Genomic DNA, 25,225 nt, shown 5'->3' with positions numbered 1-25,225 from the left:
TCTGGCTCTGCTCCATTTGTGAGTCTGACGAGTAGTTTGCCCTCCGGTCAGTTTCAGAGCACTCGGCTTCAAGCATCTACATCTATGTATAGACAGTTTCTTTAAAGTGAAATTACCTCCTAACCCATCATAGCACGATGATGCATGGGATGAGCCCCAAGACACACTGGGCTGGGGGGCAAACCATCACTCCTTGAAGGAATTCAACGTTTTTAGACTATTTCATGAGCTCTCCATCAATGTTATTCATTTGGGGTTCTGCACGCTTTTGTTTCCCCCGATGTTTTACTGTGTTGGCGGCAGCAGTGGTGGGGAACAGATGGACCAAAGCTGTGATATTTTTCCATCCCTTCAGAATTAAGACTCACACACACACACACACACACACACACACACACACACACACACACACACACACACACACACACACACACACACACACACACACACTCTAAGCTGTTGGCTGTTGGCTGCAATGTGTATGACTGCTAGAGATGGCTGATGATTTATTTGGTTTGGGTCCAGCATTACGAGTGCGCCATGTTTGGAGAGAGACCTGATACTCACTGAGGGCCTGCTGGGTGCTGTTGCCAGTGAAACGCCAGGGTGCTGGTGGGTTTCACACTTATCCACACACCATCCTCCAGCAGGGGGATGGTGTATCCTACTGTATAACAGGATTCAGAGATGAAGTATAAGTGCATCAAGCACCTGTGTCCCGTTGGCACTTTGACATGCATACAGCCTCATTAAATGCAATGGAGCATTAAACAGTAGTCCTCTAGTCTTTCTAACCAACAAGAGTTATTCCGTCATTGTTTACTTATGTTCAGATACATTTTGTCATCTCTCAGCCTATGAGCCAAAGCATAATACAACTATGTACAGCAACAATCCCCAGTAATGGGATGTTTATTTCTCTCACCAACAGGTAAATTATTGCATAATGTTTCAGTTGTCATGTCAGTTGACATTTCATTGTAATCTTAATTTTGCCCGTTGCTTTTGTTATTTTATATTTTGAAATGCACCTTGGCGAGGGAGAGGCCTGTCATAAAACCTATAAAACCCCCACTTCCCCTTCTTACCCCCTGGTGACATAATTATACTTAGCTGTTCCCAGGTGGGGCTGTGGCCTCCCCTCTCAGTCTGGGAAACTCTGATGTTTATCTGTTGGTTCTGGAGGATAAGTGGTGGGGCGGAGAAGAGGTCAGCTCTCCCCACTTCCACCCCTACCTGACCACAGAGCCTTCAGAGTCTGCATTCTTCCACCAGTGTTTAGACATTTTCTTTTTGTTGTTGTTTAACAGTGGAAAGCCAACATTGAAGAATGAAATTAGTATGGATCTGACCGAGGTCATGTTTGTAGCCATCGTCTACTTACTTTTATGATCTTTGTTTACAATGACTATATCTAAGCAATGTTTTAATTAATCAGATCTCACCAGAACACCTTCGCTTCACCCAGCTTGCACCTTTGCACAAGTTATTCTTTAATCATCATTCTAAATAGCCACAATTACTGTGCAACGTTTGGTGACACACACATACAGCACCCCCAACAGTTGTTAGCATAACAAAATAAAGCTACTTTACCACAGTAACCTAGACGGTCAATGTTTAGATTCTGACTGTTCATGAAACCAGAGAGGTATGTTTCTGCCAAAAACGACATATGTTATACCAAAGTGAAATATCTCTTAAGCCCAATGAAGCTGTCCAGATATTTCTTATGGATGCCCTTGCTTTCATCCGGCCAGGCCAGGGTCTGTGTGCGGGCACCGCAACATGTGGGGATTGTTAATGTGGGTTGGTTCAGGGCTGTGCTGCATCCTCCGCCGTTGGCAGTTTCCTTCCGTGTAAACCTTATCCCTCACATACGCACAGATGCAAACATATGGTCTCACATATTGACAAACAGCCTTTGGTGGGAACACACTCCCACACTTGCAAACACTTTGGCATTGGAACACACAGCATGTAGCGATGTGTGATGTGAGCTACAACGTGTGCATTGTGGTTCCTACATACTGCCCACTCTATACATAGTGATTAAATAAACAGTCTATACAGTAATTGTTTTTCGTGCCCCCACCCCGTCTGCCAGCCGTAGCCATAAGAAGGTAAACTGTGTATTTGTAGACTTCATTTTTAATTAAATACTAGTAAGACATGTTAGTTCTAAAGGTGAATTCACACAAACATACTACTTCCAACGGCTCCAAACTGCCAATCTGTTGTAGTCTGCTGGCATTAGTTGGCAAACTTGGCATTTAGTCGGGCGACGGAACATTGCCGTCAGAGACCTCCGTAGCATGCACTGCCCTGCAGCGCTGCTCTTGCGTGTTCGTGTTGCCAGGTCTGCTCACTATAAGCAACTTATAGGTTTTCCTGTAAAGTCTCTAGTTGTGGGTTGTCAGCAACAGACACTTTTATACGGAAATCGTGACTGAATCTGTGCGGTTAAAAGCATGCCGCATCATGCATTTAGACATTTCTAACTAGACTTTTTCTTAAGGGATGAAGTTAATTATAAGAATCCCTAAACAGATACTGACGACAACACAGTCTGGAGATTCACTAGATTGGTGTGTGACATACTAAAACCTTGTTTTAGCAAGTATGTGGTAGTTTCCATCTATCCTCTGAAATATATAGAAACTGCAGTCTCAAGCTAAATTCTTCTCAGGCTTTTTTATGCTATTTCGGCCGTAAGGTTTTCCTGTGGCTCATCTGGCCTGTATTGCCAGTGGCTCCATTCTGTCAGAGAGACCCACTATGTAGGACAAGTTTAATGAATACCATAGTAGGGTTCTCTCTCCCTACTTACTTCAACGTGCATGATTTCGCTTGTTAGCATTTTCTTTCCCTGACCAATAATGCTGTGATTGAAACCATACAGCCGCTTCAATCCTAATCAGGATCAGATATCTCCTCTGTGTAGGAAAGTAATGGAGCTGAGAGATCTTGGTTGGGGATTAAACCTGGTCTAGCCCTCGCTCTGCTCCACCGAATCCCTTTCTCAATCTGATTTTGATGACTTTTGCCCTGCGGAGGCTTTGGATGCGACAGCGAGAACTTATTTTTTAATTGAGAAAACAATTCATCATTCTTCTCGAGTCTGATAAAGACACAAGATGTGAACATAAGGGTAGCGTGTTCCAACACTGCAGCTCTCAGTCATGTCCCCTACTATCACATCCCTGACCTTTACATAAGCTCGGTTTTCCTGCCAGGTCAGTTTCTCTTTAGTGTACCCCAGCTGTGCAAAGTGAATCCTGATAATGTCTTGTGAAAAAGTCTTTCCGCAAAGGGAATAGACCCCTGACCCAGCACTTGTCTGTGTTGGAAAACACACTATAATCTCAGTGTGGAACATCTACACATGTCATGTGCACGTGCGCTTGGGCATGCACACGCACACGCACACACACACACACACACACACACACACACACGCACACACGCACACGCGCACACACACTGACTTTGCCTCTCGTGAGGAGAGAAAGGTTAGCGGAAGTGTATTGATAGGCGAGAGACTGCAATGTAAATACGACCCACAATGCCCTCCTGCAAGGCTCACGGCCGATTGAACCTCATATAAACACTGTAAAAGAGGAGGGGGGTTGGGGGGGGTAAAGAAAAGAATCAAACCCCCCGGGTAAAGAATGGCTTACTAATAAGTGTGAGGGCATGTTTAAGTTCCCTTTGTTGTGAGTACACAAATGAATGAGAGAGAGAGATAGCAGAACTCTTTTATGGGGTACATCCACCTGTGTGTCGTTGGAGAATATAAACTCAACTTCCCTTATTTTATTCACTCCGTCACATTCTTCTCTTTTGTCTTTGTTCCCGCTCAGGAACTGGTGTCCACATACCATCACTAAGACAGTGACGTGCCAGGTGCAGAATGGAACAGTCCTACAGCGGGTCTATCAGACGTGCCGCTGGCCGCAGGGATGCACAGGAGGCAGGTGAGTCTTGAGTCACCAGAAAACACGTCAGCAGCTATTCATCACAGTTATTGTACAATATATATCGCATACTGCCAGTGGTGGAAAGTAACTAAGTACATTTACTTCGGCCTAAGTACTGTACTTTACAATTTTGAGGTATTTGTACTTTCCTTGAGTATTTCCAATTTACAATACTTTTACTTCAACTCCGCTACAGTACATCCCGGATCTAAATATTGTACTTTCACGCCACGCCACTACATTATTTAAAAACTTTAGTTACTAGTTACTTTGTAGGTTTTGATTATTATTACAAAACATACATTAACCACATCAGCCCTATATAGATTTCGGGCATTTGAAAATCCGATCCACAAGCTCACAATCAATGTGTCGCGATGCGAGCCTGTAGATCTGCTATTTTCAAAATATTTGCATGGATTTGAAAACTGGAAATGGGACATTCTGCATAATGAGTACTTTATTTTTGTTACTTTTTAGTCCATTTTGATACCAATACCTTTGTACTTTTACTCAAGTACATTAAGAAGTCCGGAATTTTACTTGTAAGGGTGCCCTCACACCAAAATACCTATGAGAGTGGAATCCGCATTCCGCCAATGCATTTCAATGATAAGGGAGCGTTTTTTGCAGAAATCCTCTGCTGGCATGAAACCGCTTCACTCTCATTGAAATGCATTGGAGGAATGCAGATTCCACTCTCATAGGTATTTTGGTGTGAGGTCACCCTAACAGAGTATTTCTACATTGCAGTATTGATACTTTGTACTTTTTCCACCACTGCATACTGCACATATAGTTAGTGACTTATGCTTTGTTGGTGTGCATGGAATCGCATCTGCTTCTGTATGTTAATGTTTCCCAGCTACAGGACTGTGGTCAGACCCTCCTATAAGGTCGTGTACCGTACTGTGACCTCTCTGGAATGGAAGTGCTGTCCAGGGTTCAGCGGCACTGCATGTGAAGAAGGTAAGCAGAGATTAACAGTTGGAGTGCATCGCAACAGATCAGAGGACTCAAGCAGTGGAGTAATGTTTAGCAGAAACACACATTGTTTATACAGCAGCAGTGCATAAAATTAAAAGATTAGGCCACGGTGTTCTGCTGAGAACGTAGCAGGTGATTAATAGTTTGCGTGGAGGATCCATTGGGTTTCCTCTGTGATTGGATGTAGTTCTATGGGAGCTCTGACAGGGAGCCAACATCACGGCAGAGAAGCGAGACACAAGTGTGAGAGGAGTCTGCTGCCAGGATGGCTTTGGCTCCACCAATTTCTCTCTTCCTCTCTCCCTGGCTTCTCCATTCCTCGCCTTCCCCTCTTATTTCCTCTCTTCTCCTTCTTTCAGGTTTCGCTTGTGTCGAGTTCTCAACCTCAGCTTGGGCACATTTAACTCACCATTGACCAGTACTGTTCTCTGGACAGCAGTGATTAACATTAGGCTTCCCTTCATCAACCACGCTGCTTCTCTCTTTGCGTTCTCCTTTCAAGAAAAACACCCATTAACATCATGCAGCAGGCCTAGCCAGACGCCTCCTCCGCCTTTTTTGATCACTCTGGTTTCATGCGGCCGACATTTGTCTTTGCAGCACATAAGGTTGAGGCTTTTCTGTGGTTTTGGATTTTATGGTCCAGCTGCAGCCATGTTGTCATCTTCAAGTGCCATGCTGGCTCTGCTTTTTTCTCTGTTCCCATCATTTTCAACTCAAGTAGCCACCACATATGCACGCACGCAATCACAAACACACACACACACACACACACACACACACACACACACACACACACACACACACACACACACATGCACGCACGCACGCACGCACGCACGCACACACGCACACACGCACACATGCACACACGCACACATGCACAGACATACACATGCACTCAAACAGTCATACTCCCACTCACTTCCCCTGGCACTGGCGTCCTGGCTCAGCAGTCTGTGCACAAGGGTGGAGTGTTTATGTGGGGATTCGGGACTTGACTGGGCGTGACCATAACTCTTTTTGTGACACCAAGTACAATAACTCTTTACTGTGCTTAAGTTGGTTACTTTTTTGTGGTGTTGAAAAAAGTGGGTGTTTTTCCTATTTTATGTCCCAGGTAAGCTCACAGCTACTCTTTGGACCCCCGGAGGGGCCTACCGTCTGATGTAATGGGGCTGGGCAGAAATGACTCCACTTTTCCCCAGCAGCACACCTGACCTCACACATGCGTCGAGGCACAAAGTACACACATACCGTATGATGTCTGAATATTATGACCTAGACCTCCCCCTCTCTCCAAGTGCAAAAACAGCCTGAACAGGCAGACCAGGCGAGATGATACATTCACACAATGTGGAGGAACATAGAGTCAACTGGGGAAGAATTATCCAATTAAGTTATTGCTGGAAGAGATCCCCCCCCAGCCCCCCTACACACTCCACCATGCACCCACAACACCATCCCTGGTTGTCATGGCAGTTGGGTGCTGTCAAGCTAGTGGGGATGCTGGGATTAGCCACTTATCAGAGCGCCGTTCCGGGTGTCTCAGATCACAGGCCCTGCTGAGTGGAAGTGACAGTTCCCATTCACCAGGCCTTACTCTCCCGCACCATGGATGGCATCCAGGGCCGCCGGCACTTTGTTCTGCCCCTGCCGCGTGAGCATAGCACCCCTTGCCAACACCGAACCTGATACCCCACTCCTCTCAGCCTCATTCCCTGTTTTAAGGAGAACATTTAACCGTGCCACACGAGCTAAGCCAGACACATGACATGGCTTAATACTGTTGCCAGGCAGAGCTATAAAGATACATTTATAGTTTAGTGGGTGCAAGATTGTCTGTGTTGTGGCTTTATTCACAGATCTCCACATGTGTCTATTTGAATTCATGATTAGGGTACATAATCATCTGAGTGGTTAGTTTGGGTAGTATTTTGCCAGCCGTATGTTGTTGTTTAATCCATTTAATATAACTTTTTAGAATGACACAGTTTTGAACATTTGGAGCGTTGGAATATCTTCAAAATCCCGTAATGTGTCAGGAACCAGTAAAATGAACCTCCTTTGAAACATTTTTAAAAATAGAAAATCTTTTCAATACTGGCTTCCAGAAAATGGAAATGCTGGTATACATTTTTCTTAAAGTTAATTGCAGAAATACAAGTTGTCTTGTCAGGTTGGATGGTTACATATTATAGGTGTTAATTTGTAAATGTTAATTTAACTCTTATGAGAATGTGTGCACCCTAAATGCTCCCCTGCACTCCTAATGGTTAGGATGGGTTAAATGCAATACAAAGGTAGGCTATGTGCAAATGTACTTTTCGCACATAGCCTATACCCCCCCCCCCCCCCCCCCACGAAAAAAAAAAGAAATCGTCTTTTAATTATTTATGACAAAAAAAGTCCCACTTTGCGTTCCAGTGTTGGGTGTATTGCATATGCCTGCTCCCATCCTCCACTATCCGTTACTTGTCTGCCTCTCACAGTGGAAAATGTGCATAATCTACCAATTTACTTTCCATACCTCTACCTACACAGTCATCCCACAAGTGCAATCCTAACCCCCCACGGCCCTGCCTGACTCCTAAAGCTGGCCTGCATTACAGAAACCCCCGCCCCTCAGTCTTGCCCACACGAGCTGCACTCTGGGATTGGGACCTAGGCTTGGATTCTGGCGCTGGGGAAATCATGAGTAACAGACCAATCACCAGATTAGATCAATTTATGTCAAATGTCCAGGAAAATAAGGGCACTTACCATATAAACACATTGTCTGATGACAGGTACATTAACTGACATCTGAGAAATGTTATGTCTAGAATGCACATGAATGCTAGTCTTTGCTCCATCCTCCATTCTAGCAAGTAGACTTAATGAATTGACAGGTCGAAATTGGAGATTGAAAAAATATACTCTATAGGTTCTTAGGTTCCTCGGGTGAATGAGAGAGAGTATTATTGGGAGGGATCAGGCCACTATGGCAGTGGTTCTCAACCTTTTCAGGCCGCGACCCCCAGAATAATCATATTTGAACAGGGGACCCCCCACCCTGACGAGCACTAAGAGTTGAGGCGTTACATTTTGTTTAACACCGTGGTTCTATTGTGAAAATAGCAGATCTACAGCATGTAGATCGTCTATTTTCACAATTTCGGCCTCTTATATTTGACAATATGGAGAATGTTAAATTTGTTATTTTAGAGGTATCACATTAAGCTATTCATCTGGGGACCCCCCAAAATTATTTGGGGGTCCTGACCCACAGGTTGAGAACCACTGCACTATGGCACTCAGCACCCTGTTGTCCAATCAGATGAGCCGATGGGATCTTTAGCCTTTTGGCTCTTTCACATCCAAACCAAGGGCTCCAAAAGCAAAACATTACATCACAACCAGGCTGATAACAGTCAAACTCGATTGAGATAACACATCAGAGAGAGGCACTATTCATATTTCTCTCTTTTCCTCCATCTCCCGCCCCAGTCTCAGTACTTGGCTGAAATTCCAGACATATAGTGTAATTACGGAGTCCTAATTGTTTTCTATGAGGTTGGGGAGATATTGTCTTACTTTTGGACGTGGAAGACAATGGCCTTTATCTCTGATTGAGCCTGGGAAAAAAATAGCCCTAAGTATTTGCAGATGGAGGTACTTTCATAGTCTGCCAGAAACAGGGATTTAATGTATGCCTGGTTGGCTTTGGCATTCCAAGTAACTAAACTCTTGTTTTCAGAGGGGATATCCCAATTTGCAGTACATCAAACAGAAACATCAAAATTATACCTCATTTAGAGGCAATTTTGTTATACAAGAATATCAAATTTATCCCACAACGGCAAAATTATTACATTAGAAGTAACTGTCAAATACGGAATCCCATAGAGATTGCATCAGTATTAAAAGTACAGTATGGGCACTATATTAGGGAGAGTGCAGACTCAGCAGTTGACATGTATTCCCACAGGGGTATATTTTTGACTGTTTCCCTCTCTCCTGCCATTCCATAGATTCCAAAGACAACACTAAGACAAGGGTCTTCAAAAGGAGGTCCGGGACCCCTAGGGGGTCCGCCTCCAAATCATTGTGTAACAGAACCTTTTTTCTCCGTTTTTATATTAACTACTTTAACCCTAGTGTCCATATTCTGAGAACTATAGCCAAAAATAGCAGTACAAGCTCACAACACCTCGCACTGCGAGTTGTTGTCGCAAGTCGTTGTGAGCTTGTAGATCGGCTATTTTTGGTAAAGAGGTTTGGTGTAGAGGGGGAAAAAGAGCACATAGTGAAAGGTCAACTTTATTAAGTATTGATGGTTCAAGTGGTTAAATATCTGAAAACGCAAATTGACATGAATCCAAAATACACTGTTGATCGAGCTGTCAAACAATGAAACGATATGGTATCTATCTATGAAAAGGTTGTGGGGGTCCTCGCTTCATCTCTCTCTCAACTAAGGGGTTCTTGGCTTGAAAACGTTGAAGACCCCTGGACTATGAGAAGGTAGTTGATTTTGACTTGCGTTATTGGGGGGGCAAACACTTGAAAGAAATACGGCTGCAGCTTATCGCAGGAGGGGGGGGGGGTGGGCGTAGTGCAGGGAAACATATGTGTGGACGTAGACTTGAATTAGCACGGCTGTCAAAGCCGTGCCGGAGGGGGGGGGGGGGTCAAACCATATCTCGAAGCCAAGCGGAGGCTGCGGTTTTTGAGTTAGCAATTACGCCGTGGCTGGGAGGCAGAGGCGCGGTGTCTGTAATAAGCCACAGAAATGTAATCTGTGTTTTCACAGCTCAGCGCGGCTTATCAGAGGCCTACATGCTAAGCCCCCTCGCTTTAAACATCAGTAGGCTGCAGCTTGCCATTAGCAAGGGAAGAGTGGGAGTGTGTGGGTGCCTGTGTGTGTGCCTGTGTGTGTGTGTGTGTGTGTGTGTGTGTGTGTGTGTGTGTGTGTGTGTGTGTGTGTGTGTGTGTGTGTGTGTGTGTGTGTGTGTGTGTGTGTGTGTGTGTGTGTGTGTGTGTGTGTGTGTGTGTGCATCTGTGTGTCTGCCAGAGTATGTGCGTGGGTGGGAGAGCGAGGTGTTGAGGATTTGTACAGTGAGGGATGCAGCTGTTCAGCGTGATTAGCTGCTTTAATGGCAGTAAGTTTTAGTAGCTGTAAGTGGAAGGACCCCAATATGAGGGTCATAAGGGAGGGAGCTGAACAACTCCAGGTGACCTTCACTCCCACTCAACTTGGACCACACAGTTGGAATCAGAAATGTTATGTTGACCTAATATACAATTTACAATTGCCTCTTAATCCAGAGCGACTTAATCCAGTAAGACGCCTAAGGGCAAAAAGCGACCTCGCCCTTTATACGGGCTTAATATTGATGGTATAACAGAGATTCTATTGTATGGGCATTCCCAGATATGGGCTTAATATTGATGGGCATAAAAGGGATTCTATTAGTGTGGTTGCCCTAACAGGGCATCATCTGGGAATCAGATGTAGATGTCAGCTCCAAATCTAGGTGATCATCCAGTCGTCTCCATGTATGGATATCCAGGGTTTGATCTTTTGTCAACAATGTGATGTCACAACAGGTCAGCAGCTATAGACATTGAGGCGTTACTCGCGACAAGATACGGACAAGATGTGCTGGTTTTCATAGTTAACTGCGACCTATGGTCGCAAATAAGCAAGGTAATACAATATACATCAACATCAATACATCAAATGCATAGAAATAGTAATCTAAGGAAAATAACGTAGGTAGACCAAGCACCTATTCAGTAAAAAAAACACTTCATATAAAACCTAAACAATGCTATCTAACTTCATCGTCATTGATGGTAGGTGAGCGCTACGGTAAGTGCTATGGGCTAAGGTGGAGTCTGAAGAGGTGAGTCTTCAGTCCCTGGCGAAAGCTGGGGAGTGAGTCTGTTGTTCTAAGTGCGACAGGGTGTTTATTCCAAAGTTTGGGGGCCAGGAGGGCAAATTGTCTAGGACGAGTGGATTTTTGTCTTGGGGTTTTTAGCGAGGGTTATGTCAGCATCCCTGTGTTAGCCGATCTGAGTGAACAGGTGGGGTTGTAGGGGTTGATCAGGCTTTGGAGGTAATATAGGTCATGAAAGGGACCCTTCTCAGTCACATACCTCAATTAGCTCTTTCTTTACATTTGCAGGTTGTAGAGCTTTTTCTCCCTTTCACTTATACTGTACAGTATGTATTCATGCATCAAATAGATTATTATTATTCAGCCTCACGCAGGTTGAGGCATAAATATATGGTTCTCAACTGGCTTCACACTGTGATCAAACTGTTGGAATTTTTAATGAACTGTTAATTGTGTCAGGAACAAGCATGTTAAATAACCGCATTCCTAGTTATGTTATGCTTCATCAACAACGCACTAAGAAAAGCTTGCAACTCACTTTTGGGACTCGACCCACTCAATGTTTATAAATCTACAAATACACTTACAGTATGAGAGGCACATCCCCACTGCCGCAACTAGGGATGGGACAATAAGTGATATTATCGTTTATCGTGATAAAAAACACTTGTGTTGTGGAGATTGAATTTATGGTGAAATCGTCCTACGTCATGCACTGGGATAAATGGCACATGCCTGGCAGATGCCAAATGACACTTTTCCAGCTCGCCCTTTATGGATAATTAAAAGGTACTTATAATATATGTACTTGATACAGTCTTTTTTCCACTGTCAATCAAAAGTCTTTGCCAAAAAATAGCCGATCTATAAGCTCACAACGCGTCTCAACGCGACGCGTTGTGAGCTTGTAGATCTGCTATTTTTTGGCAAATGTTCCACCCCAGGATAATAGATTTTGATTATCGTGATATCGTAAATCACGATTTCTTTTGTCGCAATAATCGTGATATGAAACTTTCATATCGTCCCATCCCCACTGCCGCAACCTGCAGACAGGCTTATGCAGCCGGGGATTCATGGTTATGTAAATGAACAGCGACAGCAGCACAAGTGCTGAGCCCAAATTGGAAGCAGCTGAGGTTAAGGCAGGCCCCAGACAAGATTAGAGGCACGGGTGTCCACCCCTTCAATGCAGGCTGCTCCACTGAAGGGAATTGTCACAACAGTAATTAATTAACATACAATACCATTCATATCATTAAAGTAACCAGAAAGTACAAATAACCAAACCAAACAGTGGAAATATGTTTTCTTTTTTAGCCCCAGGAACAACTCTGAGGTACCACTACCTCTTGGTACTAATAGATCATGTAGATCAGGGGTTCTCAAACCTTTTTAGGCTGTGACCCCCAAAATAAACATATTTGAACTGGGGACCCCCACCATGACAAGCACTTGGACTTGTAGGTATTACATTTAATGTGACTCGGTTCCACTGATAAATACTGTGAACATAGCTGATCTACATGCTCACAACGCCTCGCACGTCACGGTTACTGAGGTTAGGAATAGGGTTTGGGTTAGGTTTAGGCATAGAGGTTGACATTTACCCACGTCGGCAGGTTAGCTACTCACCCGCGTCGGCAGGTTAGCTTTTCACCAGGTTAAAATTCACCCGTGTCGAAACGATGAACTGTCGAGCAGATGCTACAGTATGTTGCAATGTCGACGACTCGGCGCGCTCCCATTTTTGGCTTCAAACGGCGATAGCGCACAAACGTTGGATCGTACCACCCGGCCAAGGGACCACTGTGTTTTCAGACTGTTACCACAGTCATAATTGATCATCGTTAAATCAATTAGTTATTGTTGTTTTTGTCTCACCATCTCTGATTTGTGTGCGTGCATGTGTCCTCATTCCATATAGATAAAATAAATGCAAGTCTTGTATGACAACATATTTAATTTATTGTCTATCTTGCATAGATACATAGATACAGCCTCTTCTCGTGCTCACTGATTTATTTATTATTTCCCTCGACTTCCCAGGAGAGCTTATTGAAAACTTTTTTTCTGCAGTCAAGAAGAAAGAAAGTAGTGCTAGCCAGCACTGCGAAACAACTTTTAGGGATGAAAATAGACACACATGCACGTACGCACACACGCACGCATGCACGCACACACACACACGGCACGCTCTCACGCACTCACACAAACACACACAATCACTCTCGCACGCACGCACAGCATTGCAGACCCATGCTCTTCTGTCCCCAATAAAGTGGAAGCATTTCCCTTCACCTAGTAGTTTAATTGAGCTGCCGAGTGCATAAACCTATGCAGGTTTTCTCCATAACAAGTGAGATTTGCAGGGTATGCAGACAGGGTATGCAGACATCCCAGGGTCTTAAGAGACAAGGATAGTTGGGGCGACCTTGGGTTAGAGATTACTGGAACTCTGCAAAGGTCATGAGTTTGCTTGTATTCTTTATTTTTCATTTTATTTATATATCTTTTTTTCTTACTGTTCCTTTGTTACCTACGGTATTTTGTACTTCTTATTGTAACAATTTTCCATTATGCTTCACTTTACAATAATAGTTTTTAGTGTGTGTGTGTGTGTGTGTGTGTGTGTGTGTGTGTGTGTGTGTGTGTGTGTGTGTGTGTGTGTGTGTGTGTGTGTGTGTGTGTGTGTGTGTGTGTGTGTGTGTGTGTGTGTGTGTGTGTGTGTGTATATTTTTTTAATATATATAATCTTTCTTTTTGAGCGGTGGTTACACCGTCTCCTATACGTGGCCGTGTGTGTATGCGTGTGTGTGTGTGTGTGCGTGTGTGTGTGCGTGTGTGTCTGTATGTAGCCTGCAGGCCTGCAGTACCTTTTATGACCACACATGTTAAGGGAGGGGCGCTGTTGTTCAGGCCAGGCCAGACCAGGCACATACACACACACGCACACACACACACACACACACACAGGGGGGAAAGGGGGGGGGGGGGGGGGGTAAACCACCGCTCAGTTCACACGGGTGTGATTTTTAATGTAATTGTGAATTTAGCCATTGAAGTTGGTAGGGTTATTATTGTTATTGTTGTAGTTTTCATTGATAGAATTGGACAAATCCTATCCTTTTTCTTTGCCTTCACCACCATTCTAGATGTGGGGTCCTTTACCACTCATCCCATCATCTTTGCTGACATCAGTCGCTAAAGCCCAATTTAGCTTGTCTCTTCCCTGTCCTTCAACAAATTAACCTCTCTCCCAAGTTCCCAACTGAGAGGCATTGAATGGCATACTGCCGTTAATGTATAACACAGAAGTGCTGCCCTTCAATGGGCTTTGACAAGTTAATGAAGCGTATTCCCCGTGTTTTTTGACGTCAATGTGGAGACAATGGCGGCATTGATGGAGAGGGTGTCCCCCTGCAAGATGTGGGCTTCATATAGCTGTGATGAGTTCACCTGGTCCAATGCTGCCTGCTTCCAAAGAGGAAGGTTGGGAATCTCTTTCACAGCCATATACGCATAGAAAATCACTACCGTACACGGAGTGTAAAAGTCTACTTATAAGGTCTCCTGTTTTTACACTCTCTAACATTAAAGGGCAATTCCAGGCTAAACCTTATGCCCCCCTTAATTTCCTATTATCATGATTCTTCCTACCTGGTTTGGTGGATTTCTGTCATTGTGGCCTCTCTTCAGAGATCTCCCGACCCCTCCTCACAGCGAAAATGTGGCTAAATATACACAGACAAAAGCGCAATTATTTGCCGTTCCAAAGTTACTTTTTTTCTTCATGAATCGTCTTTTTATAGTTCCAAGAGACGAATATACCTGCTGTTAGATCCACCACTTGCAGTAATCGATGAGAAGACAGCTGTGTTTACTTTCAAGAGAGCTTAGGCGATTTCCGGTTACTACGCTTTTAGCGTAACTTACGCATCTACGTAATGTAGGTATGTAACTAAAGGTATTCTAGAAGCTTACTACGCTAGAAGCTTAAGTTATCTGCTCTTTCATACTACTAGATTCTAGCGATCAACAGACTAACTAGATTATATTCTTTTTGCTGATATTTTTATTTATTTATACCACGATGCCTTGTTGTGTATGTACTGGCTGTAATAACTCCAGGAGAAAGCCTTCTTTGCGCTAAAGAAGTTACGCTAAAAGTGTAGTAACCGGAAATCACCTAAGCTCTCTGGAAAGTAATCACAGCCGCCTTCTCATCAATTACTGCAAGTGGTGGATCTAACAGCACGTCGATTCGTCTCTTGGAACTATAAAAAGACGATTCATGAAGAAAAAAGTGACTTTGGAACGGCAAAGATTCGCGCTTTGTCTGTGTACATTTAGCCTCATTTTCGCTGTGAGGAAGGGTCGGGAGATCCATGAAGAGGGGCGACAATAACAGAAATCTACCAATACAGGTAGGAAAATCATGATAAAAGGAAAATTGAGGGGGGCATATGGTTTAGCCTGGAATTACCCTTTAAGGATTTTATGGTGTACTTAATAACACTATACACCGATCTTCTCACATCACATTTACATATCTACCTACTGTACCTACTCACCTGTCTGTCTCTACCTGATAATTGACTGTAATGTACTGTATGGTCCATTTTTATCGAGTCCTCCACTTTCTCTGACTCAGACATGCACACGCGCACGCGCGCGCACGCACACACACACACACACACACACACACACACACACACACACACACACACACACACACACACACACACACACACACACACACACGCACACACACACAATCTCTCACAATCTCTCTCCCCTTATTTTTTATTTTATTTTTTTGGACAGCTGCTGATTTGAATCCCCTACAAAATCCAATTATGTTCCATTAATATCATCTTCTCCTTTTCTGCTCTCTGCCCCAGCTGCGTTCATACTATGCTGGCAAGCAAAAACATTAAAGCCGAATGGAAACAATTGCAATGTTTTTCTGCATTGTATGCGGCGCACAGTATTTATATCAGTGTACTCTGTGTTTATTCCAGACAGTATCTCTGTGGTTTCTGTACACTCCCTGGAGACGTGATTGCCTGGTAGCTCATTTGTCATTGCTCCGAGTTCATAAACATATACAACACCACATAAGAGAGGTTCAACTGTTTTGGTTCTGTGGGTGGGGATTTTATGAAGCTAACTCTTGAGCCTCCTCCTCCTTTCCCCTGCCTTCCAAACCACAGACAGACCCACCACATCACAAAGATCTGTCTATGGCGTGTCGTGCCGGCGTCATTTATAGCCACTCATAGCACAGGACCTCCCAACTACTGTCCCTCATCTTGTGCTTGTCTCATAAAACACGAAAAAAAGCTGCACCTTTTAAATATCACTCTTCATTGCACTTCATCATTCTCCATTGTTGTTCCCATTGCCCCTATCTGACTCTTCAGAGCTCTTTGCGTACGCAGCTCTGCTCTCTTTGCATATTGTTCCATTTGCTCATGGCGCTCTGAGGGAATGGGGGTGGGGGGGGGGGGGGGGGGGTGCTGATGGTTGCGATTAGTTCTGGATTGAAGACGAGAGTGGGAGAGGAGGCTTGGATGAACTTCACCAGCAGACAGTCTAATTAGAGACATGCCTGGCTGGCTCCCACAGCGCAGACCTGACTGAAGAGCCAATCGCCTTGCCCCAAAGAAGGAATGACCTCACTTGATTGGCTGGATGGAGGACCGAGAAGCGTGCCTGTAGAGATCGTGTGTCTGATATATGTGACACTGATGCAAAGTCTGTCTGGCGGAGAGAGTGTGTGTACAGTAGGTTGTACAATAGTTAATAATCACAGATAAGACTTTCACAACCCTTAAGAAAACCTTTACTTGTGGCTTGTGTGCACGCACAAGCAAAAAAGATACCATCAGTGGTATACGCTGACAGTACTCCTCAGATCTGCACTAGTTGACAGAAAGAGCGTGTATGTGTGTGTGTGTGTGTGTGTGTGTGTGTGTGTGTGTGTGTGTGTGTGCACGTGCGTGCATGCGCGTGCTTCACACACGCGTCAGACAGACAGTTGAGCGTTCCAAGTCTGCACAGCGCTGTTTACCCTGCACTAATAGAGCATGTAAGACATGCATCATTTAAAAAAGAGCTCATATCTCCTTCCCTGCCCGGACTCCTCCACTGTCACGCCTTGGGGACTCCATTAGACTGCCACATACACATGTGCTCGTTCGCGTGTACACAAACACACACACGCGCACGCACACACACACAGCACACACGCACTAACGGAATAGAAACACTGCCTGCTTCACAGATTGCTTTGGCAAAGGTGAACATGGGTCCTTTTTCCTTCGTACTCGCCTCGTGTTCCCAGATGTCTTTGTCAGATTGTTGCAAAGTCTTCCAAGTGATGGTCACTCTGGTCAGGAAGTGTGGTGTGCTCCAGTGGTCTGGGTGTAGGGTTCAGGGCAGCAGGGGGATGTGGTATAGGTGGTGAGGCTGCCTGGTGAGGCAGTGTCGCGGCTCCGAGCCAGAGAGGCCCGGCAGGGTGAGCTCATTAACAACAGGACGTACCCCTGAACCTCTAAAACCCAGGCCTGCATTCCACCTCTCCGCTGCCCCCTGGGACCCATCTGGGGGTTTGGGGGCTGTGTGGGGGGGGGGGGGGGTGGGGGGGGGTTAACCGTGTAGTGTTTTCATTGGACCCTCGTCACAGTCTCGTGTGCGTTCCCTCCCCCATCCTCAACCATAAATACAGAGCAGAGAGAGTGGCTGTGTGTTCCTGCCTCTTCAGGTGTTTATGGCTTTCTTGCTCCTTCACACTGAGCTCACAGCCAGGGCCTGGCCGCAAACGCTCTCACACACACACACACACACACACACACACTCTCACACATACACAAACACACACGCACACTTGCACGCACATTGCTGTGCATGGTCTCAATAGTAGACAAACACCTGCTCCCATTGCCTCAAACAGACACAGAACAAATTTGCAGGCTTAAACTGAACCAGCGGGACCTACTGTACATTCAACTCTGGCATAACCTTTCTAATCTGCACCTGCTGTGACACAGGTTTTCAAAGTGGGCGCCACCAGATTACCCGATCTCTGTCTGTCTGTCAGCCCGTCTGTCTGTGCGTGCAAGAGTGTGTCTGTAGTTCACGTATCTCATGAACCGTCCAACCAACCGACTTCAAACATGGCATGCACACGTCACAACGACCCGAGGGAGTGCAGTGCCCAGTGTCGAGTTGAGTCAAGTCATATAGGCCGATCCGACTGATATGCCCATATACTCTACGGGCATGCCCACATATTCTATATTTGGGCAAAAAAGGGACACAGAAAGACAGACAGACGGGTGCAACGCCGGAACAGCGGGTACACAGGGCATTGCATAACTGTGTGGGCCCCGAACACATTTTACTGTGCACCCAGCTGCTTGTGCGCCCCACTGACAAGCAGGCAAGGCAGTAAATCATTTTGTCATTGGACATCATTGCTACTGTTTCCGAGGGGAACACGTGGGTTGGAGAAGCCCTATCTGCTCTATCTGCAGCTGTGATTGGTGTGAGCGAGACAGACAGAGGGTTGATGATGTCATTGCTGTATTATTTCTGTTGGCGGTCCTCCATGTGGTCTGGCTTAAATGCTCCATCTCACCTGATGGGGACTGCAGCCCCATGAGAGAGTGGCTGTCTGGTGTCTGTCTGCCAGAAAGCAGTTGGATCAGCACAATAAAATCAAAATCAACTAATTGCACTTTCTTATACAACTTCTGGCTGCTTCTCAGCTAAAAGAGCATAGACTTTAAATGTGGAAATAAAGTGAAGTATTCCAGTGTGTTTATACTCTGTCAGGTTCCACATTTGCTTAGTTATTTTGTTGCATACGCAGTAAAATCCTCAATTTCAATTGTACTGAGAGTCTTAATGTAATGTATTCAGTGCAGGCACAAACACTCATAACCTGCAATATAACCTGAACATTATCTGTCCACGATCAGGTTAATGCACACTTCATTGGATGTACTATGGAATAACACACCGTACCTCTCTGATTCTTTTCAAATACCCCCCACCCATCATTACATCCTATTTACAGAAGAACTAAAGGATTATTCCAGTTAATGCGTTTTATATGAAACCCCCACTTTGCCTCTTGTAAACCTAACCACTCAAGTAAACAGAGACCCATTGAGGCAGAGTAAACTGAATCTTCAGCCTGATGAGCTCTCAACCTGAGACAAAGCTGAGCATTAAGTTCTGAAAGTCCCCTGCTCAGTTCTATAGCCAGCGCTCCTCCTCCCCCCTTTTCTTACCCAGACCGGACAGGCCAGAATCCATTCACTCCTTCCTCCATGTTGGGAGAAGATGGGTGTGTAAAACGAGAAGCAAACAGTGAAAGGATGGCATGGCTCCAAAAGGACACGTTTCGCTAAGTGCTGCCAGGTAGAAAGCAGGGAGCGCGAGAGAGGAAGAGGAGTGCAGGATGGCCTTTTCTCCCTGGCTTATTGTTAGCCCTGACACTTGGCAGGGAACGGGATGGCACTGTTGTTTTCAGACAGTGGAAGTGGGTGGGTCTGGTTGCTGGTGTGGGTGGGTGGGGGGTGGGTGTAATGGATCATTGTAATGGATACAGAGAGAAAGGGGAAAGGGAAGGTTGTTTGGCATGTTCTAACCCTAAAAAAAAAGACAAAGACCAGAATGGAGCTGTGATCATGGTGAGCATCATTCATGCGTTTCCTTTCAGCCCCTAAACCTCAATTCCCATTTGAGTCACAGAGTGGCAAAAAAAATATTGTTGCAGCAATGTTACTGAACTTTATGTTCTAAATTGTATTTGAGGCCCCTTGTATTTACACACACACAGCTTAAGCGCTACAGATGGGTGACCCTGTCAGAGCCATGCACCAATACCCTCTATCCCCCCGGGTGTGAGTGGGTAGCAGCGGGGGATAGCCACAGGGACGCCAAAAGGGTGAAAGGCCAGACAATTGAGGGGTGCCGGATTTGTGAGATTTTGCTGCAGAAGAATAGCAAGCATTGTTCCTTAAGTGGCTGCACTGTATCCTCACCATCATAGGGACTTTCTTGACATAATCATTTGGTGTCAGTTATAGATTTCTGAAACCCATATGGATGTATGTAAGCCAGTCGTACGAAGGGAAAACAATGTCCCTCTTTTTTAACGCTTGGATATCGGTTAATCAAAACTACGATTAAAGCCAAAGCGAGGCACACTTAAGTGTCCCAACATTAAGTAAGTGTAGAGGAAGATGAACGCCAAAGATAGCCGGAGAGAACTGAATGCACTTTGCAGCATACTTAACGTTTCTTTATAGTTGTGGTTTCCTTGTCCTTTATACCACATTCTTCCTCGACTGCTGGACCAGAATGTTGTGGTCGCTGTGGACACCTGCCAGAGGTACCAAGATTCCTGAGGTCTTTGTGAGTGACAGTTGAGACTGGGCCTACAGGACCAACACTCTCCCTCTCTCTGTGAAGTGTTTGTGTAACAATGATGGAGGCCTTCTCACTCTTTGGTCCACATAAGGGTTGGGAGAGAGGACGCACCAGGAGATGTATTACCAACACGGCTCAGGATCACTCATCCATCTGAGCTGCTCTTTTTTTTTTTGCGAGGCTGGAATTCCTTTCTCCTGGCCACACCTGACAGAGCACAAACCTCAGTCTGGGGCTACAACTTTGTGTTTCATAGAGCAGCAGCAGAGTGTGCTCTGGTTTTACCCAGGGCCCTCAGTCAGGGCCAGGGGCGTCACAATCGGGGGGGGGGGGGAGGGGGGGGGGGGAGTGGGACTGAGTTACTAGGGCCCCAATCTGGCCAGCCATCGTCAAAGAAAAAGGAACGCCCACTCGGGTTGTCCCTCTTCCTTTTCAGTAGCTATAGCTACAGACATGTCTCAAGAGAATGTGAGGGCCCATGGTGGAGGGACCTTAATTATTTTATGCTTTAACTATTGAAAAATAGCAGATATACAAGTTGTGAAAATGTGTGCAAATCTTGTATTTTTTCAAGCGAACATTTGTAACTCAAATTTTGCTTCTGGGGGGGACCCTGGAACTAGATATTTTGAGATGGGGGTCCGTGGCCAAATACATATCATTTTGGGGGTCCTTCACATGAAAAAGTTTGAGCACCACTGACATAGAAACAGGTTTTTCCAAAAACCTCGGTGCCGCACTGTGAGCTTGTATATCTGCTATTTTTCAACAGTTAAAGCACAAAATAACGCGTAATAATGCGTTCCCAGTCTAAATGAGTTAAACCCCTTCCCCCTATGAAGACCATTCATGGGGGGCCCGCAGTGAATCCTTGTACCCAGGGCCCAGAATTTGGTGTGACACCCCTGGTCAGGGCCGAGACAGCTGCTGTCAGCAGCGGCCCTTCGTTACTCCACTCGGCAGCTGTCTGATGAATCTATCTGTGGGTGGAGGGTAGAGATGGCTATCATCGCTCCATAAAATTAACATAAACACCCAGCGAACGCGCTGATGTGCCCCCGCTCCACGCTCTCCTGCCTCTGTATCTACAGTACGGAATGAAAGTTGAGGTGAAATTGTCGGTGAAAGATGCGAGCGTTGAAAGAGAACAGAAGACGCTGAGATGAGCACAGGATTAACCCATTTAGGCCTAGGATTATTGACTGCTTGGTGCCGCGCTGTGAGCTTGTATATCTGCTATTTTTGAAAAATCGTGAACATTTGAATTTTGACCCGATTCTATAAGTGTCTTTTGAATCCTTCTAAGGTTTTTTGAAAAACCTATGTTTCTATGTCAGCAATCTGGCTTAGCCATCGTCAAAGAAAATGTACTTTTCACGTTCACTGGAGCTCAGTTAGTCTGTTCTTGAGAGACTAGTATGTCAGTGGTTCTCAAACCTTTTCATGCGAAGGACCCCCAAAATGATATGTATTTGGCCACGGACCCCCATCTCAAAATATTTAGTTCCAGGGACCACCCAGAAGCAAAATTTGAGTTACAAACGTTCGCTTTGAAAATACATATATTCAAAGATTTGTACAGATTTTCACGACTTTTTCAAAAATAGCAGATCTACAAGCTCGCAGCGCGGCACTCGGTGCCGCGCTGTGAGCTTGTATATCTGCTATTTTTGAAAAAGTTAAAGCATTCAATAATTCTAGGCCTAAATGGTTAAGAACCACTACACCAGCAGACCAACAGGGGAGCCACAGAGAGTAAAAGAAAAACAGAGTTGACCTGTCCGTATATTTTATTTTTCTGACATCTTAGGCAGATTTCTCAACAACGTCAGCCCAATGCTTCTTTGGCAATGTGGTCACTGGGGGGTTTTAACTGACGTGTGGTCTTCACACTACAATAGTTGTACGTGGTGCTGGTCAATATTCCATGAGTCAGCCAGCCGTAGCACTGATAGGCGGGTAAACATTGAACCTTTTTTACCGTGGAGGCAGTGCAGTGTCTGGAGGGCTATATCTCACGTCTCAATTATGATAACTCTCCCCAAGATTTCCAGCCTCATACCCACATAGAAATATGGAGAAAAACTTAAGTGCTGAAATTGCACAAAATTACATTCATTTTCCACTTGCTTCGGGGACTTATCTCACCACAAAGTGATGTCATGTGTAATTCAAAAACCTTTATACAGCTTTAAAATTAAATGCTTTTTTTTTTATAGTGGTCTGGTATAAAGTCTGTTTTATGTAGATTGATGTATAATGAGTTTTAAAGACTTATTTGCCCTAAATTGTCACTTGTAATTTTACAGCTTTCATAAGCACTTTAACATTGTACAGATAAAACATTAAAGGCCTACCAAGTCGGTGACCTTGTCATCGTAATACTTTGCAATGTGTAGGGAGGAGGGAAGACATGGAGACTCAAAATAATTACTATTAACGAATCAATTAAAACCTTATAGAGAGCTGAAAATAGAGGCTGAGTGCAGTAGAGGATTGTTCTTGATAGTTTTGGTTGACAGCTAGATGCTGAAATCTTTAGTCACATAAGGTGTGCCTCAATCAAGTTTCACCAGGGGTGGAATGGGCATCTGGCATACCGGCATATGCCCAGCGGGCCGACCATAAAAGTGGGCCCGTGGGGCCCAAAAAAACTATCCATAAAGGCCCATTTTGACACCATTTTAGGATAATTAGTCATTTTTAGGCTGGCCGGCCACTAAGTGTGACATCTTGGCCCACTGACTTGTCTATCATCTGAATACCAGCCTAGTAGCCCAATCACAGGCTACTGTGGCCCAGGTGTCTCACCCAAACATAAAACAGCTGAAACAAGCCCACAACGCGTCGCTGCCTCGACACTTTGTGGGCTTGTAGATCTTCTATGTTCGGTTTGCGCCGGTTGTGGTGGGCCGGTCTGCGCCAAGACATACCAGGGCCGAATTTGTGTCCCAATCTGGCCCTGAGTTTCACTCTCATGCAGTACTCACAGTCACTATACTGTACCATGGTTTGTTGGAATATCCAGATGTAGAATCCCATTCTCCCCACTTCCTTAAGAGAGAGAGAGAGAAAAAAAACATGCACTTCCTCACACACACCCTCCATATCTGTGGGTGCCACAGCTCGATTTATTTTAGACATTTTTATGCCTGGAGTCCGACCAGGGGACACATCCATCCAGTTTTACTATAGGCCTACTACCCAATGCCTTGGGAACTCGGGTCCCTTGTAGAGCCAAGACAGCCAGACCTCCTTCAGAACACAACTCATGCTGCCAGACATAAGGGACGTAGAGGGGAGAATAGATAAAGCACACATATCGTCGTTGTCGGGTGGAAACCTTGTATGTCCGAAACCATTTGTTTTGTATTTATCATTTTTAAAATGATTTAAACTAGTGAAAACAGCCAATCTACAAGCACACAACGCCTCGAGGGGTGCGAGGCGTTGTGTGCTTGTAGATCGGCTGTTTTCACTACTTTTGTGCGATGGCCTTTTATGATGAAGCAGTGCTTTACTTTGCGAAAAAAAAAATACAAATTTGAAACTTGGAGATACGAGGTTTCTGCCCGACAGTGACGATATACTGTATGCGTGAACAATAGTATATAATACACTAGTGCTTACACACTCACACACACAGACGACACAGCCTAACACACACGCAGATGGCTGTGCACGAGGGAGAGATAGCGTGTTGCAGGTTTGGCCTGCAGTTGTATAATGTGTTCACGCATGTATTTGTGACACGGCTCTCCCATCGGCTCCAGCTGACTGAGGGGTGTAAATCTCTGGAGCCGGGAACTCGGCATGTTGCCTCTAACTGGGAACGTTGTGATGAATTACACTGCAGTGACCATGGGGGGTCTCGCCTAAAACATGATTTAGAACCTGCACACGTTGAAAAGCCAGGAAAAGACCCCTTTCAACATAGGTCTCTCGCAGATTGTTATATAGTGTGAGTTTTCCCTCATGAGCGTCTTAAGTTTGTTATGAAACTTGGTAATGTAACCCAACCCTTCCTTCATTGACAGTGTGAATATGACCTTTAGCCATTAAATTACCCTTGTGTTAGTACAATAATGACATAATTGCTGTAATAATATTATATCCACATGTGGAATAACATTTAATATTGTGTTTGAGTTTTGCATGAGAGTAAAATCTATGAACAACATCACAAATTAATCACGTAATTGCTTTGGACTCCATCACCGTCAACATTGCCTATTGACATTTGTATTTATTTAAGTTTAAATCCTGCTGTTTGTGTAAGAAACTGCCAATTAAGCCATGTAGAGCATTTATGGAATATGTCCATGCAGATATCACATTTAGAAGTATTATAAGTGTTATTATGTACAAAATTGATGTGAGGACAATTTAATTTCAAAGCAAGAAACATTTTACATTCATAGTCTGCAAACTATGGCACCAAGGGGTCTTAATGTAGCCTGGTAAAACTTCCATGACCAGGGCAGGGTGGTTTACCAGGCTATAGCGGTCTGGAGATACACGCACATCCACACACTGCGACAGGTGCTGGATCAAATAAGTAGACTGAAGAAGAGGAGAATGAATTCGCACACTGTCTCACAGCTCCCAATTAATTTTATTACACAGCGGGGAAAAAACACAACGTTTTGGCCTATCCGGCCTTCATCAGGTGTATCAATACTCTTGGCCAACTCTTGCCATTGGCTCTTGGCCAACTCAAACCATCAGCTTCACTGCTTGGCTTTTGTGCTGCTAAGCCAACTGGCTCCCCTAATGGCTAAAGGCTCAGCCTCGGACACACTGTACGATATTTAAGTGGTTGGCGATATTTATTGGATCTTTAGAGTATTCCACACTACAGGACACGAGTGTCTTTCTTGAAATCGGCTGTCATAATATCGTTGTGGTTTTCACACTATGAGATTG

General features: G+C 44.8%; 1 protein-coding gene across 2 annotated transcripts in view; it reads left to right on the top strand.

Annotated features, from left to right (window-relative positions):
- emid1 (EMI domain containing 1) overlaps window positions 1-25,225 on the top strand; it is a 78,914-nt gene that overhangs the window by 8,058 nt on the left and 45,631 nt on the right. For both annotated transcript variants that reach the window (XM_080738258.1, XM_080738259.1), the window contains exons 2-3: window positions 3,864-3,977; window positions 4,846-4,949. In XM_080738258.1, coding sequence (XP_080594384.1) covers window positions 3,864-3,977; window positions 4,846-4,949 — 218 coding nt within the window. The remainder of the gene's footprint in view (window positions 1-3,863; window positions 3,978-4,845; window positions 4,950-25,225) is intronic.

The sequence above is a fragment of the Nannobrachium achirus genome (assembly GCF_963921795.1).
Source record: "Nannobrachium achirus genome assembly, chromosome: 12".
Lineage (NCBI taxonomy): Eukaryota > Metazoa > Chordata > Actinopteri > Myctophiformes > Myctophidae > Nannobrachium > Nannobrachium achirus.
This window is presented reverse-complemented; position numbering and strand designations above follow the sequence as displayed.